Raw genomic sequence first — 15,779 nt, 5'->3', positions numbered from 1 at the left:
CTGCTTAGCTCTCTCTTTTTCCATCCGTCCGTCATCCCATCTATCCAGTGTCCATCTCTCTCTTTCCCCTCTATCCAAAGTGGAAGATGTTTTCTCGCTCGAGGATGACACCATTGTTTTTTTTTGCTGACCTGCAGTAGACCATCTATTATGTGTGTGTGACTGCATTCATCACCCAAACCCAATAATGATGTTGTACCGCGTGTCTAAGGGCTGGGTGATGTGTTGTCTGGTTTTGGGGCAACCGCTGTTTGTTAACACCGTCACATACTCAGGGAGACGGATTTGACTCACCCCGTGGGATGAAACCGACCGACCAGTCTCATATGAGGCAAGATAATTGAGGGGAAAACAATGTCAAAGTCTGGTGGTGTCATGAGAGAGAGGGGGGGGGGGGGGGGTCAGACAGGGGGGTTGATAATCACAACACCAAATGTAGCAGGGACTGTTTGAAACAACGGTGCCTGCACTTGAGAAGGGGTAAATATCCCTCACAGATCTCCGGAAATTCCTCTTTGGTCTAGTGGGAGATGTTTAGGTTCCCATGCCTTTCTAAAGTCAGTGTTCCATCATCGCCGCGATGCTGTGGATCATTCTGGGGGGAACAGAGGCTGCAGTTCCTGGAGGAAGACTGGAAGACTGGTAGGACAGTCGTACGTTAAGCAAGTCGTCTATTCTTCCATGAGGCCCAAGGGACTCGCTAACGTCTCCAGTGTTTAGATCAATCCTTTTCTGGTTCCATAGCTGGTGCGGTTGAACTACTGACCATGCCCTGAGGGATCCTTGCAATGGCTGATGGGAAGCGATAAAACCAGTCCGCGCACCAATCGGCGGACAGCGTCCAACTTCCCACCCCCCAGAGGAAAGACACGTCACCGTGGTTGATAAATACGTTTCTTTGCCTGTTGTGACATGCGGTCCAGGACCATATAAACACAGATAACGTTGTTTTATTGGGAGGTATAACTGATCACAAGGTCTTTTCTCTCTTGCTTGTGCTCCTATTGGTTTTTCGAGCTTCGTGCTGATGACAAGGCAGTGTGGTGAGTCATGCGAGGTGTGTTGTTGTTGTGATTGCCTGCCACCTTACTCCAACTGCATTATGGGACAAATCCTCTAAAGCCACTCGCAGGTGTGTGAATGAACACAAACACACACATACACAGCCGACTCTGAGAAACACATGCTGGCCCTGAAACGTGGTGGTGCCGACGGATTAGGAGTTGTGCTTAGTGAACTACACTTTTACACTGGAAAACAGTAGAACTGACAATAGAAGAACCCTGGGAAAGGTTCCTCAAGTGTTCCTGTTAGAACTCCTTATCGGAAAAGGCCTGTTTTTTTCCTCGCTTCAAAAGGGTTGAATGTATTTATAGCCCCCCTTGCTTAGAGATGAACGACAGAGTCAGGTGTCCATTAAAAGTAGTATAACCTGCTTGTGTGCTAACACACAAGTTGAAGTCTCTCCTGTGACCTGCTGTTCGTCAGTTTCGTGCTGTCAATAAATAAATAAAAAAACTAAATAAACTAAATAAACTGCAACACCTACTGGCTCTAACAGGAAATCCAGTCAGTTGAGAATGTGCTCGTTGAAAGACAAGGTTGCTTGCAGTCATGTGTCTGTGTGTGTCCTCTGTTGTCCTGCCCAGGCCTCGGCGCCTCACTTCCTGTTTGGGTTTCCATTAGCCAAACATCTGTGGCAGGCTTCCAGAACACACACACACACACACACACACTCACACACGTACTCTTAAGATTCCTGAGCAGTGTACCGATTTGCTGCTACTCCGGTGAATGGATGTCGGTGAATGAAGCTCGCATGAATGAAATGTTCTCCTCTTCCACGACATGAGGGGATACAGGGGGAGACCAGAGTGGACTCCAGAGGTCCTAATGCTGGTCGTTAGGAGACGGATTCACATCTCTCCACTCGCCGCTCCGCCCGGGAGCTTTCTCATCTTACCCCCAAACTCAGTTAAGCGGCAGGAACGCATCGCTCAGCGGGGACACACACACATGCGGGCACACACACACGCACGCACGCCAGCTGATTGATCTAAATCCAGTCATGCCCAGAGCAATGTGGGCGGGGCCACTGTGGTCACATGACCGCCATATAAATCTGGCCGTAAAGTCGACACACTCCTTGTACATACATACCATCATTAATCATCTACATCGTGTTTCTATCTATGTCCAATTATAGCCAACTAAATGCAGAAACTATACTATCAATCACATATCTTAATCCTTGTCCAAAATTATCGTCTTTGCTGTGATTGAAATTTACGTATTTTTATTTCGGTTTAATTCAGTGCAATATTGGTGTAGTTCTGTTGTCTGCTGTTACCATGGAAATGTCCTGCACTGTTCTGGCTGTGCGCTCTCGTCCAATCAGAGGCAGTTAGCTGAAAAGGTCATTGAAAGGTCAAGGGACCTTTTTACCACATGGTGAAACTGGGCTTCTCTACTTTGATGGGTTTCTTAGAAAGGACTGAAGAAAAGTGAATTGTGGCTTTAAATACCCACCCTTCCATTTCCGTCTTTCTTTACATCCCCCTCCCCCCCATCTCTCTTACATCCCCCTCCCCCCCATCTCTCCCCCCAAAAAAGACGCTCTGGATAAGAGCGTCTGCTAAAAATGACTAAATGTAAATGTATCTCTCCTCCCCATCTATCCCCCCCATATCTCTCCCCCATCTCCTTCTATCCCTCCCCCACCTCCCTCCCATTTTCCGAATTGTGCAGTCATGTAAGAGGAGGAACAAGGCCCGAAGCACACATACATGAAAACATACACGCTCTCTCTCTCTGTCTCTCTCTCACACACACACACACTAACACAACAAAAGATAGAGGGGCAACAACGAAAAGCTAGAACAAACTTTTAACAGTAGTCTCAACATCTCAGGTAATCCAGGGAACAACTAATAAAACTGTCAATCGGAAGTCAACCCGTCCCCCGTCGCCCGTCAACAGAACTCCTCCTTTCCTCCCTCCCTCCTCAACGCCCGTTTCCTTAAGTCCCGCGGGGCCGGCGCCGTCACACGGAGCCAAACTCGGCCATCCACGCCTCGTACTTCTCCAGGTCGGCCGCCGAGACGGACTTGGAGATCTTCCTGAGGGTGAGGGTGAAGTCCTCCATGGTGACGGGCATCTGGAGCTCGTCCCTGGAGAGGGCTCGGATCTCCTCCGGGCTGAGGCCCTGGATACGCCGCCGCATGGCCATCATGGACGCATCCCTGGACCAGTGGAAACACACACACAGTCATGCGCACGCACACACACACAGGCACACATACACACACACACATAGGCATGCGCACACACACACACAGGCACACACACACACAAATCAATACCCTTGTTATTGTTATTGGCTTGTCCAAGGCTGGGAGGTACAGTGAAGACCAGTCACTGAAGACTCAGGGCTATAGCTCCTCTCTCCCTCCCCCCACTCTGTTATGTAACTGCTGTTTACAGGGGTTGCCCTTGGCTACCGGCCAAGACCCCAGCTCATAGCTCATATACATCGGCACTCGCACACACACTCACACTTGAAGTGCGGCACGAAAAACCGCCCCATGATTCAGTCATGGGAACATAGTGGCAATGTCAAACTCACAGGAACAGAACACAGACACATTGGCAAAAAAAAACAACAACAGACTGTACAGTGTACACACACCCCCACACCCCACCCCCCACACACACACGCGCGCACGCACGCGTCCACCCCCGCACACAGACCTGCAGACGTTGGTGATGTCTGCTCCGGAGAAGCCTTGGATCTTGTCTGCGATGAGGGTCAGGTCCACGTCGTCGGACACATCCACCTCCCTCAGGCTGATCTTCAGCAGCTCCACACGCCCCACGGCTGCACACACACACACACACACACACACACACACACACAAAGCATAAGAGGAAGAGGGAGGCATTTTAAAACCTTCAAACAAGACCTTGGGTCTGAGGAAGCCACAGGACAGTGGGGGGGGGGGTCACGACCTTGGGGTCAGGGGTCACCTGTGGGCAGGGGGATGTAGATCCTCTTCTCCAGCCGTCGGCGCAGCGCCTCGTCGATGTCCCAGGGGAAGTTGGTGGCGGCCAGCACCATCACCATCCTGGAGGGGTCGTCGTTCTCCAGAGCTCCCCCCACACCTGGCCAGAGATGGTACAGTCCCAGTCAACCGACGCACACAGTCGAACCGACAGGAGGCTACGTTTGGGTGCGGATCTCCTTCTCTCTCACACACACACACACAGCTGTCTCACCGTCCATCTGGACGAGGATTTCGGACTTGACCCTGCGGCTGGCCTCGTGTTCGTCCGACGTCCCTCGCCGCCCGCAGATGGAGTCGATCTCGTCTATGAAGATGGTGGTCGGAGCGTAGAACCGAGCCTGGAGCCAAAAGGACCCAGGAACAGGACAGGCATGAGGGCCCAGCGGAGAAAAGGGTGTGAACCTGAGGGGTTCCAAGCACCTTCTGGAAGCCCTCAATCGAAGACCGTTTGTCTTTATGACGTCCCAGTTCTGATTCGAGCGGTCGAAACTTTTGCGATTGAAAACAAAAGTGCCGAGGCTGGTGCTCGTGCATGCACACACACCCATGCACACACTCATACCCTCTCACACACACACACACACACACTCACCATCTCGAACAGTAGCCGGACCAGTTTCTCCGACTCTCCCCTGTACTTGGAGGTGAGGGTGGAGGAGGACACATTGAAGAAGGTGGTGCCACATTCGGTGGCCACCGCTTTGGCCAGCATGGTCTTCCCTGTGCCTGGGGGGCCGACCATCAACACCCCCTGGGACGAGCGGGGGGTTGGGATAGGGGGCACAACATTACCCAGAGCAATAACAACGCTGATGATCAATTTCATTTCCAACGTGCTTTTTGTAGGTCCAATGTGCTGGCTCGAAACACGAGCACAGGCAGGCGGGCACGCACACACGCGATATTACTCAGACGCACAGATGTATACACGCACTCTTACTCAGAGAAGCACACGCACACACACGTTACTCATACACGAACACACAGTCACCCGGCAGCCTGAGAGGAGAGGCAGAGACACGACAACATGACACAGGCACGATGTCGGTCTTAATCGCAAACACATCCATCAAGTGTGCACACACACACGTGCACACACACACGTGACCACACACACACACGTGTGAGGGGACAACAGATGGGCCGTTTTTCACCACCAGTGCCAAACGATCACATTCCAGGTGATGCCAGCTGTGTTTTCCACGACCTAACAAGGTGTCTATTGCATTGTTTTGGTCCTGCCAACGTCTCAATGTGGTTGGTCGGGGGGCGGGGTTAACTATGCCATCCGGGCAAAATGAAGATGACTTGTGCCTGAACAACTGAACTCAACTAGGGCAGGTTTTATTGGTTATTGTATTTTGGTCTTAATGTCTCAAAACATCCCACCGAATCAGACTACAACCCCCAAAGGTTCCATATTTGTAGTTCATTTGAGGCATGAAAAATCAAAAGTAGCATGACTTCTGTACTGAAGTCAAGGCAAACTGCTACGACATAATCCAGTCCTGAACAACAGCACCACCTACAGGTGGAACAGCTGCATGACTGTGTCTGAGAGGAGATTAGAGTACTGTGCATACTGCTTGCTGGCTCAAGATCAATCCAATCAATCAGGTGGGTATGAATCACTGTCAATTAAGGTGTGTATTCATAATGTAGTGCTGCTTACATTAACTTCCAGAGTGCATTATCGTGACATTGAGATGAACAATAATTTTGATTGGGCCTGAGGGAATGAAGACAAATTATGATTGGCTCAAGAGGCGGGCTGAATATGAAGGAGCTGTCCATGATTGGCCAATCGGACCAGATCGATGACGACAGAGTGATGCTGAGAGCAGTAGACGTAAAAAAAAAGTCCTTTAATTATAGATGCTGACAACAGAAACACACACAGTCTTTCTCCTTGTGTGTGTGTGTGTGTGTGTGTGTGTGGGTGTGTGTGAGAGAGAGAGATACCTTCCACGGGCGCCGGATGCCCTTGAAGAAGTCAGGCATCCACATAGGCAGAACCACTGCTTCTCTCAGCAGCTTCTTAGCTTCCTCCAGGTCGGCAATGTCATCCCTGTCACACACACACGCACACACACAACAGATCAGCAGTCTACCCTGCAAGAACAGCAACTATAAGCTTGGTGGGTGTCACATTGTGTGTGTGTGTGTGTGTGTGTGTGTGTGTGTGTGTGTGCATGTACCAGTGAATGTTGGGGTTGCGCGATACGATGTCTCTCTCGAGTGCCTCCACCAGGTCACTGTCATGACCTGTGCCGTCAAACTTCTTCAGCTCACCCGCCGCTGCGCCCCCCTCTCCTGCTTCCTTCTTCCCCTGAGACAGGCAGATACACAGACAGGCAGATACACAGACAGACAGACAGACAGGCAGACACACAGACAGGAAGGCAGACACAGACAGGCAGACAGACAGACAGACAATGAATTGAGTTTATACACACTGTTCCAACTAACTGACAACCCTTTCAGCCATTCACCGTCTGATCGACCACCGACCTTGTCATCTTTGGCCTTTGTGGTCCTCTCTGATTTGGGATTGGCCTGCACCCGGCCCCCGGCCCCACCGGGGCCCCTGTGCTGCATGCCTGGGGAGTCCTTCCTCTGACCCTTCACTCCACTGCCAGGGCGCTTTAGTGGGGGGGCTGGAGCTGGGGCTCTGCACGCACACACACACGTCAGACCATATACACCCAACCAGTGCACATGCACACAGAGATCAATCTTAAGCTCATTTGCATCCAAAGGGGAATTCACTAATTGAGTGGTTTATCATTTTGGTTACAAAAGAACCTTCCGGGCCTTGCATCGGCACACTATGAAACCTGCTTCACTGGCCCTGCACCAGCGATAGGCATGTATCCAAAACGAGCACCATCTCAATACACAGCCTCTGCTATCTGTAGTAGGAGCCGGCACGTGTTGATGATGTCAGAAGCAGCAGCAGACCAATGAGGTTGTCCTATAGCCTACCTTCATCCAATGCCGAGTGAGAAATACTGGACTAACTTAATGAAAAACTGTGAAGGTAGTAAAGTGAAGGGTGCATACTTTGACGCATACCTGTGCTCCACAGGTGTAGGTGGGGGCCATACAGCTGGGTCCTGGGGCCCCCTCTCGAACGGAGGGGTGGGCGAGTCCGCAGGCTTGTCTGTCTTAAACGTCTCTAGCGTTCCCACAATGCCTTTCACCTGCTCATACTCCACCACCAGCTCCTGCCTCACCTGGACACCAACCAGAGACGGGGGTGGGGGCGTTAATGACGGAGTAGGTCATACTTCCTGGTGATAACTGGGCTCACCAACAACCAGGTGGAATGGTCTCACCTTTTGCCATTTGACTTTGAGGGCCGGGTCGCGGAGCGCCTGGCAGTGTTTGAGGATCTGCTGGATCACCCCTTGGTAGTACACCATCGACGAGTCATAGTTCCCCAGTAAGGCATACTCACGGGCCTTCTTTGCATTGTCACACATCTCTGACAAATTCATCATGGAATGTATCTGGGAAGGAGGGATGGTGCGATGATAGGAGTTTATGAAAATTGAATAGAATGGAATAGTGTAGAGTACAATATAATAGAAATAAACTGAATGAGTTTAAAATGTCAACATAAAGGTGTTTTATTGGGAAGGGCCTGTCCTTGTGTAACAATATATGCAACAAGCTATTCAATACAAGACGGTACAGCAAACCCCATTAATCTAATTAATTGGTAATCTAGTTAGTTAGCCTGTCAAGCTAGCTTGGTATCAATCTAGCTTGGTATCAATAAAGTTGTACTTATTACCGCAAAATAGGGACGCTTGCAGCGTGATAGGAAGAGTGTGAAGATGACTTTAGATTAGCTAAGGATTGTATGAAACATAATTTCTCAGCGCTAGTATTTAGTCCCCTTACGCCCCAGATATAATATTAGCATCTACAGTAGCTAGCTAGCTATTCAAGTAGTGCTACGATTATCTAGCTAGCCTAGCTAAAGCAAGGCCACTCAGACAACAAAACGAATCGCATGGCAACACATTGCTAGCCTTTGTTATTGCTCGTTACCGGTGCACAAAACTATACGCAAACATACTTTATAAATACTGGCTCTTGGCAACATTTTTTTAAACCATTTGATAAACTTACCTCAATGAAAAGCACTTGTTTCGATTGTTGTTGTCTGCAGTTATCCGTTTTACGGTGCTGTTACCATGGCCACAGAGAGACGCCGTGTGGCGAATGACGATCAGCGGACGAGGAGGGCAGGCAGGCAGCTAGACTAGCATCCTGAAGTCTGTCAACTTGTCTAAATGTTTGGCCGCTTAGTCACCCACCATTACGTGGCCATATTCTATTTTAACTGGAGTAAAACATGATACCATTTTTAGATTGAACAGTTTATAAAAATTATGCTTTTCTGAAGTCACTTTGCAACATGAACAAAACTCGTTCTTTAGCCGACAGTTTTTTGTTCGTTTGTTTGTTTTCATAATTGTCTGCATTTATCAGGCTTTTCATCCAGTCAAATGACAGAACTTGTAATAGTTTTTATTTACACAAGTTACAGCATTTGACCACGGGAGGTCACTCTAAAACCATGTATAGCTTGCAGTGTGTTTGAGAGAACAGCAGGTGGCTTGGATTAGGGAGGATTTTCAGGCCACAGCGTCGCGGTTGTAGCTGTGATCTGTAGGCCTTGATTTAGCTACTGTCCCGCTAGGCCGATACAGTACTGACTGTACAGTCAGCCATCAACAGCTGACCAGTCCGGAACAGGCATTTAACAAAACTCGTTTACCCTGCCTAACACAAATATCATAATTATGATCTCAATGTGAATTGATGATTACACCATATTCAAGGTTTCAGCAGGATCACTGTTCATCCCCTATTGTCATTTAGTTGGCTATATTTCTATTCAACACACTAGACTGTAAAGGTACAAATACTGTGATCACATGGCAGCCTAACTAAATAAACCCTCAATCCACCTCCTTTGTGCTTAACAGCAGTTGAACGCCATATTCATGTGTCACTGGGTTTCACAGAGGACATAATCCTTCTTACATAAATGATCTCTTTTTCATCCTGGATGGAACTCTGTTTGAGAGAGATAGAGAAGAGAGACAGAGTGGGAAAGATGGAGAATTGGGAGCAAAGAGAAATCTAGGCAGAGACTTGTATATCTAAATAAATCAGGAAGAGGAATCGGTGAAGCATGGTTTAGGTGCGTGGCTCTAAGACACAGATGTTAAAGCTGTAGTTTTCCCAGAGGCAACGATTCGATATAACTTATCCTACATTTCTGGAAATGTGTCTTTGGTTACACAGAATGACATCAGGCATGAATACTGAGACTGGGGTGCAGTGCTGTGGAAGGCCTCTGTGACCATTCATTTCCGTGGTCTCTTTTCTTGTCTCTCACTGGACAGCTCTGACTCAACTCAACACTTTCAACTCTCTTCTAATTCCTGGTCGCAGGGATGCAAGTGGGCTAGAATGGGCTCAAGGCTTTATGCTACTTAGACCCGAACAGCTCATAACAAATCATTTGAAAAGGATTCAAGCCTGTTACATGTGCTTCTAGCCCCGAGTCCCCTTCATAATGGTTGGCTACACCTATCCCCTGCTTCTCCCCTTCCTCCCAAGGCCCACCTGCCTCCATAACCTTCTACATCTGTAATCGATGAGAAATGTAACGTTGAGCATTTTTGCGCAGAGTGTGGTCTTAAACAAACGAAAACACAGATGTATTAAAAAAAGTTTATTGACGCAGAAGCAATTCAGAATTTTAACCCCAAAAAAATACAGATGCAATCCTTTTCTTACTTTGCAATTACAGTGGTATTCAAAGTACAGTAAGATAACTTTATGATACGCCGATTTGATAATACGTCATTAAAGATAAAAAATAAAAGAGAAATGAACAAAGGGAAAAGGAACTACGACCCCACGTCAAACTGGGTTGTGTACTGTGCACCTTTAGCCTGGGTTAAAGTAAGCCCACCGGTTTAGACAATTCTAGAACCCCTTTGAACTGTACCGGACAGGGAGAGTGGTCTAGGAACTACCACCAAGAAATAAGACTTGCAGACACACAAAACACAAGACACTTTTGTAGTGTTAACTATACAAAAAAAAAAAAAAAAAAACTGTACAGCTTAAAAACCATTCATATACACAGCCTTATTTTTTTCTGTTTTAATCTTTCTTTCTTTTTTCTTCTTTTTTTTTTAACTATTACTACCATTTTCTCTTTTCGGTAAGTGAAATGTGTACAGGGGGGGGGTGGGGGGATTAAATGCTTTTTATAAACAAGAAATGAAGCTCTACATGTTAGGGAATCTACTCGTCATCATCATCATCATCGTCATCATCGTCGTCGTCGTCGTCATCATCATCGTCATCCTCCACCTTCTTCTCCATCTTGGCGGGGGCTTTCGCCGGCACGGACACGCCCACCTTGCCCTTGGCGCGGTACGCAGCGATGTCCTGGGAGGTACAGAGGAGGGGCGGAAGAAAAGAACCACAATCAGACGAGAGGGTCACAGTTCCCCCCCTTTCCAGAACAATGGCCGCCGCCGCCGTATTGTACTGAAATATTTACATTTATCAGACGCTCTTACTCAGAGCGACTTACAGTAAGTACAGGGACATTCCCACCTTCTGATTACTAGCCCGATTCCCTAACCGCCACCTGACTCCTGAAATATTTCCCGGTGAAGTGAAATGAATTCTAGAGGACGGTTTTCTGGGTTACCTTCTCATATTTCTCCTTCAGCTTGGCGGCCTTCTTCTCGTAGGGCTGCTTGTCTTCGGCACAAGTGCCGTTCCACATCTCCCCCAGCTTCTTGGCCACGTCGCCGATGGTCAGGCCCGGGGTCTCTCCTTTCACCTTGGCGCGGAAGTCGGCACAGAAGATGAAGAAGGCCGACCTGGAGAAAAAAGATTGGGTTGGAGATGGGAGAATATGAGATTACAATCGTTGCTTTCCCCTCTAAGAAGTGTCACTGATTGTTACTTTTTTGTGAAATGTACTGATGATTCGATTTGTGTGCTTTATTTGATGAGTTGAAGACTTGTTTTGTACAGATAGTGTACATACATTTAGTCATTTAGCAGACACTCTTATCCATAGCGACTTACATTAAGTACAGGGACATTCCCCCGAGGCACGTAGGGTGCCTTTCCCAAGGACACAACGTCATTTGGCAAGGCCAGGACTCGAACCAGCGAACTTCTGATTACTAGCCCGATTTTGTAACCGCTCAGCCACCTGACTCCCTACATACATGTATACATGTCTGTATCATTACTTACGGGGGTCTTTTGGGTGCGTTGGGGTCCTTGAACCTCTTCTTCTTCTCTCCCTTGGGTGGGATGTAGTTCTTCATCTCTCTCTCATAACGGACCTTGTCCAGTTTGGCCAGATCCTCAAACTTGCCCTTCTCTTTGGCAGACATGGTCTGGAAGTAGGCAAAAATACTCCAATGAGTGCTTCAGTACTCAAGTGGTTCTCAAGTAGTGGTTGAGTTTTAACACAGCACCTCACAGCAGAGTAAATTGACTATTATTTTCTATCCATTCTTTGACCTACCTTCCAACGCTCAGAGCATTTCTTGGAGAACTCGGAGAAGTTGACAGAAGCTTCCGGGTGCTTCTTCTTGTGTTCTTCCCGACAGGTCTGAACGAAGTAGGCGTAAGAGGACATCTTTCCTCTCGGCTTGGTTGGATCTTTCCCCATCTTGATATCGCGTCTAGACAACATAAGAAACAACCAAAACTCAGTTAAACAGTATCTACAGGACCAGCCAGAACTCAGAGCGGTTTCCTTTCCTCATTCTTGGCACTTCAATGGTAAACGCAGTATTGTGAGAATAAACACGTCCGGTGTAGCTACGGTTTAACATTGGTGGAAATAACACTGTGGAGTGTGTCAAACGTGTCATACGTTTTTTTTTTTTTATCAAATTGAACTGTTATTAAAATGTTTAATTAAAGAACTGTTTTTTCGTGAAATCTTAGTAAATGTGTTCTAACACGTGTGGACATTGACCTATATTCCGAGCGGTCATCTCATCAATAACATTTACAAAAAGTTATATTAGTTTTTTTTTTATCTCGTTATAAGTTTGTAAATTCAAGTTCAGTGTAGCTAGACAGCTACTTAATCCTAAAAAGAAAAATATTGACCTTTTAGCGTAATTTATTTTACGTAAACTACATTTACAAGCTACAAATAATGAATTCAAGTTCTGTAAAAATGTAATGTTCGACATTTAAGACAATAAAAACTTAAAATTCGGTATAAAATAGGTTGTCCATGTTGTCTAAATTCCATTTTAAATGATTCAAGATTTTCATCAAAATCTGTGAAAATCTTTTATTTCCCTATTACAATGATAGCGCAACTCAGAGCAATGTGTATGTGTCGACCGAAGTAGTAATGGCGCATAGGAGAAGGATAGGAAAAGGAGGTCAACAACGACGGCAATATTTCTTCTTCCATTTTGTGAGAAAGACTTCTTCATGAAAGAAAGTCCCCCTCAAATGTCTCCGCCCGCCATATAGTTCGCTCTTTTGCTCGACAAATATATTCGGAAACCCCTCAAACTTGCCAATAATTTTCTCCGGCAGATTCCTATTGCACTAGCCGCTGTGTATAGTAATACACTGGGTCTGTACTATGTCTATGTGCGGGCTGTAGTGAGTTAGGTTCCTATGAGCTCGGAATGGCCGCTTGTCTTCATCCACTAACATGGAGAATATGGCTTCTTCTCTTTGTCAACGCACAGCCATTGCGCTGCATGCAATAGAGGGCAGAGCGACCGTGGTACCCACCTCTTTTCAACCTGTGATTTCAACCATCGAACATTTACGGAAAAATATAAAAAATCTGTTGTTGCAAAGACGACAGTCAGGACTTTCATTTTCCATTCTTAGATCTAACAGTTAGACATTAGTTTATTAAAAAACACGGTTTGAAAAAGTTGAACCTAACTGCGCTTCTATGGCTGGCTCTTCAAATGCCTCTGCCTTGTTTTCTATGCAAGTACAGTCAGCCATTACAGTAACGTTAGCTAGCCAAATACTAGCTTCAGCGCAGATTCTGAGGTAATTTTTGTTACCGTTATATGAGGTCATTTTTGAAAAATGACAACAAACCCACTTATATTTTTATATATCTGTTATTTTTCTACAACAGTTGTTATTTTACATTTCTTTTCTAAATTCTCATGTTTTCAAGTCTTCACATTGGCTATGCATCCTAGACTCGCGTTGAACTGCAATGGCTTTAGCTAGCTAGCCAGGCAGACATCATGTTAGCGAGATGCTAGCAACCTCCCACCATTGCCTATTCGTGCGCTCCCTTGCCAGCTGTCCGCTGGACATTCCGTATTTTTAACTCGATTAATACTGTACATTTCAACACTGCCATTTAACCATGATAAGATATCAATATATTAAATAATTTACATTTACAGAAAATTGTGTCGATCGATATTCTCCGAGCATTTAATTTAGCTTTTCCGTCTTTTCTGAGTGCTGGTAACGTTACTGAGTCTGCCTTATTTCTTGTTTTTTGACATTACCACGACATGAAATATTCTGAAATTGCAGGAAGAGCACAACCTAAATGTAATTCAGACAAATATTATTTTACAATTTTTACTGTTGTCATTTTCATTCTTACCGACACTTTCATTTTTTTGCGTGTGTGATACTTACCAAAGGCTGTCGCTGTATGTATCTCAATGCACTGCAATGGCTGTATGTGAGCGAGCGATACGCAGTGTCTTCAGTCTTTGGATTCTGTAACATTACTCTCGATGGGGCTCGCACTCCATTGGCTACCGCCAAGTCAAACTGTCTTGTGAGTGGATAGAACCTTTCCATTGTAGTTATATTAGACGAAGTACCATTGGCTGTCCTTTGAGAAACGTAACTGGAATTTTGAGTGGCGCGGAAATACAAAAACACTTCTGTGGCAAGCTTCGGGAACGCTGGAGCTAGATAGTGTATGTGTTTGCCATAGTATTGAGTTCTCCGTGTTGAACACAGTAGTAAATGAACCAGACAATGCGGAGCAATGTAGTGGGCAAAGTGAGTGGTGAAGTGAATGGGTTACGGCATAGATAGGCGGTCACCACATTATCAATCGACAGCAAAGTCTGTTCACCCCAATCAGCGTTAATTTTCCTGGCAAATTAGGGCTTTGTAAAAATTATTATGGGAATTTTACTTTTTCAAGGTGGATGTATAAAATGGTTTCATTGGCCTCACCAAGTACAGTGACACACACAATGCAACATTTAAATAATTTTTCTATAATAATGAACCAATCAATCTCTGACGATGATATAAGCATGGGGCCATGAACCATGGCTGCATATAGCTTTTCAATGCAGCAGGTGTATATCAGTAGTGATCTTTAGCAGTTTACTGACATGCTTTTAATAGTCTTATAATGTCAATTGTGTTTTTAGGGCATCCTTTTTTTGGTTTGTTTTCTGCCCTAAAATACGAACGTGGATGTTGATAGTTACCAACATCCAACAATTCATTGTGCATAGGGTACATTGTATTATTTACTCCATTGTTTAATTCCTGGTGCATAATCTCATGAATTATGATTTGTAAATCAGATTGAGTACATTAAAAAGATAAGTATTTACTATCAGTGTGTGTCAATCCGTACTTGGGTTGACGCAGCTCTTTGTGACATTGCCCAGTCATGCTTTTGACATTGACAGAATACTTTTCAGCCTTTTATTTTATTTATTATAAATCTTCTATTTCGTCTTTTTCATTTTAATGTCTGAAAATTGTAGTTTATGCAAGTTCAATATATAAATGTGTGAATGTGAAATGAGCCCACATGCTTATATGGCCATCAAGTTGCAGCATAGTATTGAAAGTTATTTTTCAGATAGATATAAAATATGGTGAGCTATTTTGCATTTCCAACTTCTGGCAATCAGGAATTGCAGAAAGAAACTGCGAGCAGAGATTATTTTAATATCTTATTTGTTCTATTGAGGCGCACCTTGACTGGAGCGCTCAAACGCGCGCACTCAAACTGCACCGCTTTGAAGGCTGTGTATATAAATGAATCATATTGGCTACTCTTTCAGGCTTGGTTGAGTTGGAATGTAGGCCAAAGACAAAGCGTGTTTGAGAGAGTATATTTCTACATGTATCCTCACCTTTTATGAAGTTAAGGATTACGGAGGTATGCGAATCACCTTCTGTACTATTAGGCTACGTTGCTAATGCCGGTACATGGTCCATGTTGGAGTCAGGAGTATACAGATAGTGCAAGCATCCTGGCTGAGTTGAGCAGTTTGTTTATTCTAATGAGCCCTCCCTGCATGGGAAAAAATATGCAAATTCATTTGTCATCAGGAGAAAAATAGAGGACAGCTACAGGAGGGGATTCAAGGAGGTGGGGGGGGGGGGGGGTAGTGGGGGAGACTGGAGAGGGGAAGATGCCAGGGATATGAAAACTCTGTGTGCGGAGGAAGAGATTGGCGATGCTGTGTGTGTGTGTGGTGGGAGAGGGGGGGGGGGGGGGCATCTAGGCGCCTATCCTCCTCTCTGGGTTGCATTGTCTAAATAATATACTATAGCGTTTCAAAAATAGCCTACACAAAATGACAGATTCATCGCGACGTTTTCTTTGGTTCATTGAAAAATAACATTAAATTATTGCAGTCTGTT

General features: G+C 45.7%; 2 protein-coding genes across 4 annotated transcripts; both read right to left on the bottom strand.

Moving 5' to 3' along the window:
• Positions 1-2,869: 2,869 nt before the first annotated feature.
• katnal1 (katanin p60 subunit A-like 1) lies at positions 2,870-8,283 on the bottom strand. Of its 3 annotated transcripts, none has more exons than XM_067229098.1 (11): positions 8,205-8,283; positions 7,403-7,576; positions 7,140-7,300; positions 6,576-6,735; positions 6,263-6,393; positions 6,027-6,132; positions 4,657-4,815; positions 4,276-4,402; positions 4,027-4,161; positions 3,751-3,877; positions 2,870-3,242 (listed from the first exon to the last, which is right to left on the bottom strand). In XM_067229098.1, the coding sequence occupies exons 2-11, from the start codon at positions 7,565-7,567 to the stop codon at positions 3,044-3,046; spliced, it is 1,470 nt and encodes a 489-aa protein (XP_067085199.1). In that variant the 5' UTR covers positions 7,568-7,576; positions 8,205-8,283; the 3' UTR covers positions 2,870-3,043. The 3 variants fall into 3 exon arrangements, with proteins under 3 accessions (XP_067085199.1, XP_067085198.1, XP_067085200.1); XM_067229097.1 differs by having other exon boundaries at positions 7,128-7,300; positions 8,205-8,237; XM_067229099.1 differs by lacking the exon at positions 4,657-4,815 and having other exon boundaries at positions 7,128-7,300; positions 8,205-8,245.
• Positions 8,284-9,809: 1,526 nt separating this feature from the next.
• On the bottom strand, positions 9,810-13,875 carry hmgb1a (high mobility group box 1a). Its single transcript, XM_067228950.1, has 5 exons — positions 13,788-13,875; positions 11,656-11,815; positions 11,379-11,524; positions 10,819-10,993; positions 9,810-10,550 (listed from the first exon to the last, which is right to left on the bottom strand). Exons 2-5 carry the CDS (start codon positions 11,800-11,802, stop codon positions 10,404-10,406), a joined length of 615 nt encoding a protein of 204 aa, XP_067085051.1. The 5' UTR covers positions 11,803-11,815; positions 13,788-13,875; the 3' UTR covers positions 9,810-10,403.
• Between the last annotated feature and the right edge of the window lie 1,904 nt (positions 13,876-15,779).

Source organism: Osmerus mordax, chromosome 25, assembly GCF_038355195.1.
Source record: "Osmerus mordax isolate fOsmMor3 chromosome 25, fOsmMor3.pri, whole genome shotgun sequence".
In the NCBI taxonomy this organism is placed as follows: domain Eukaryota; kingdom Metazoa; phylum Chordata; class Actinopteri; order Osmeriformes; family Osmeridae; genus Osmerus; species Osmerus mordax.
This window is presented reverse-complemented; position numbering and strand designations above follow the sequence as displayed.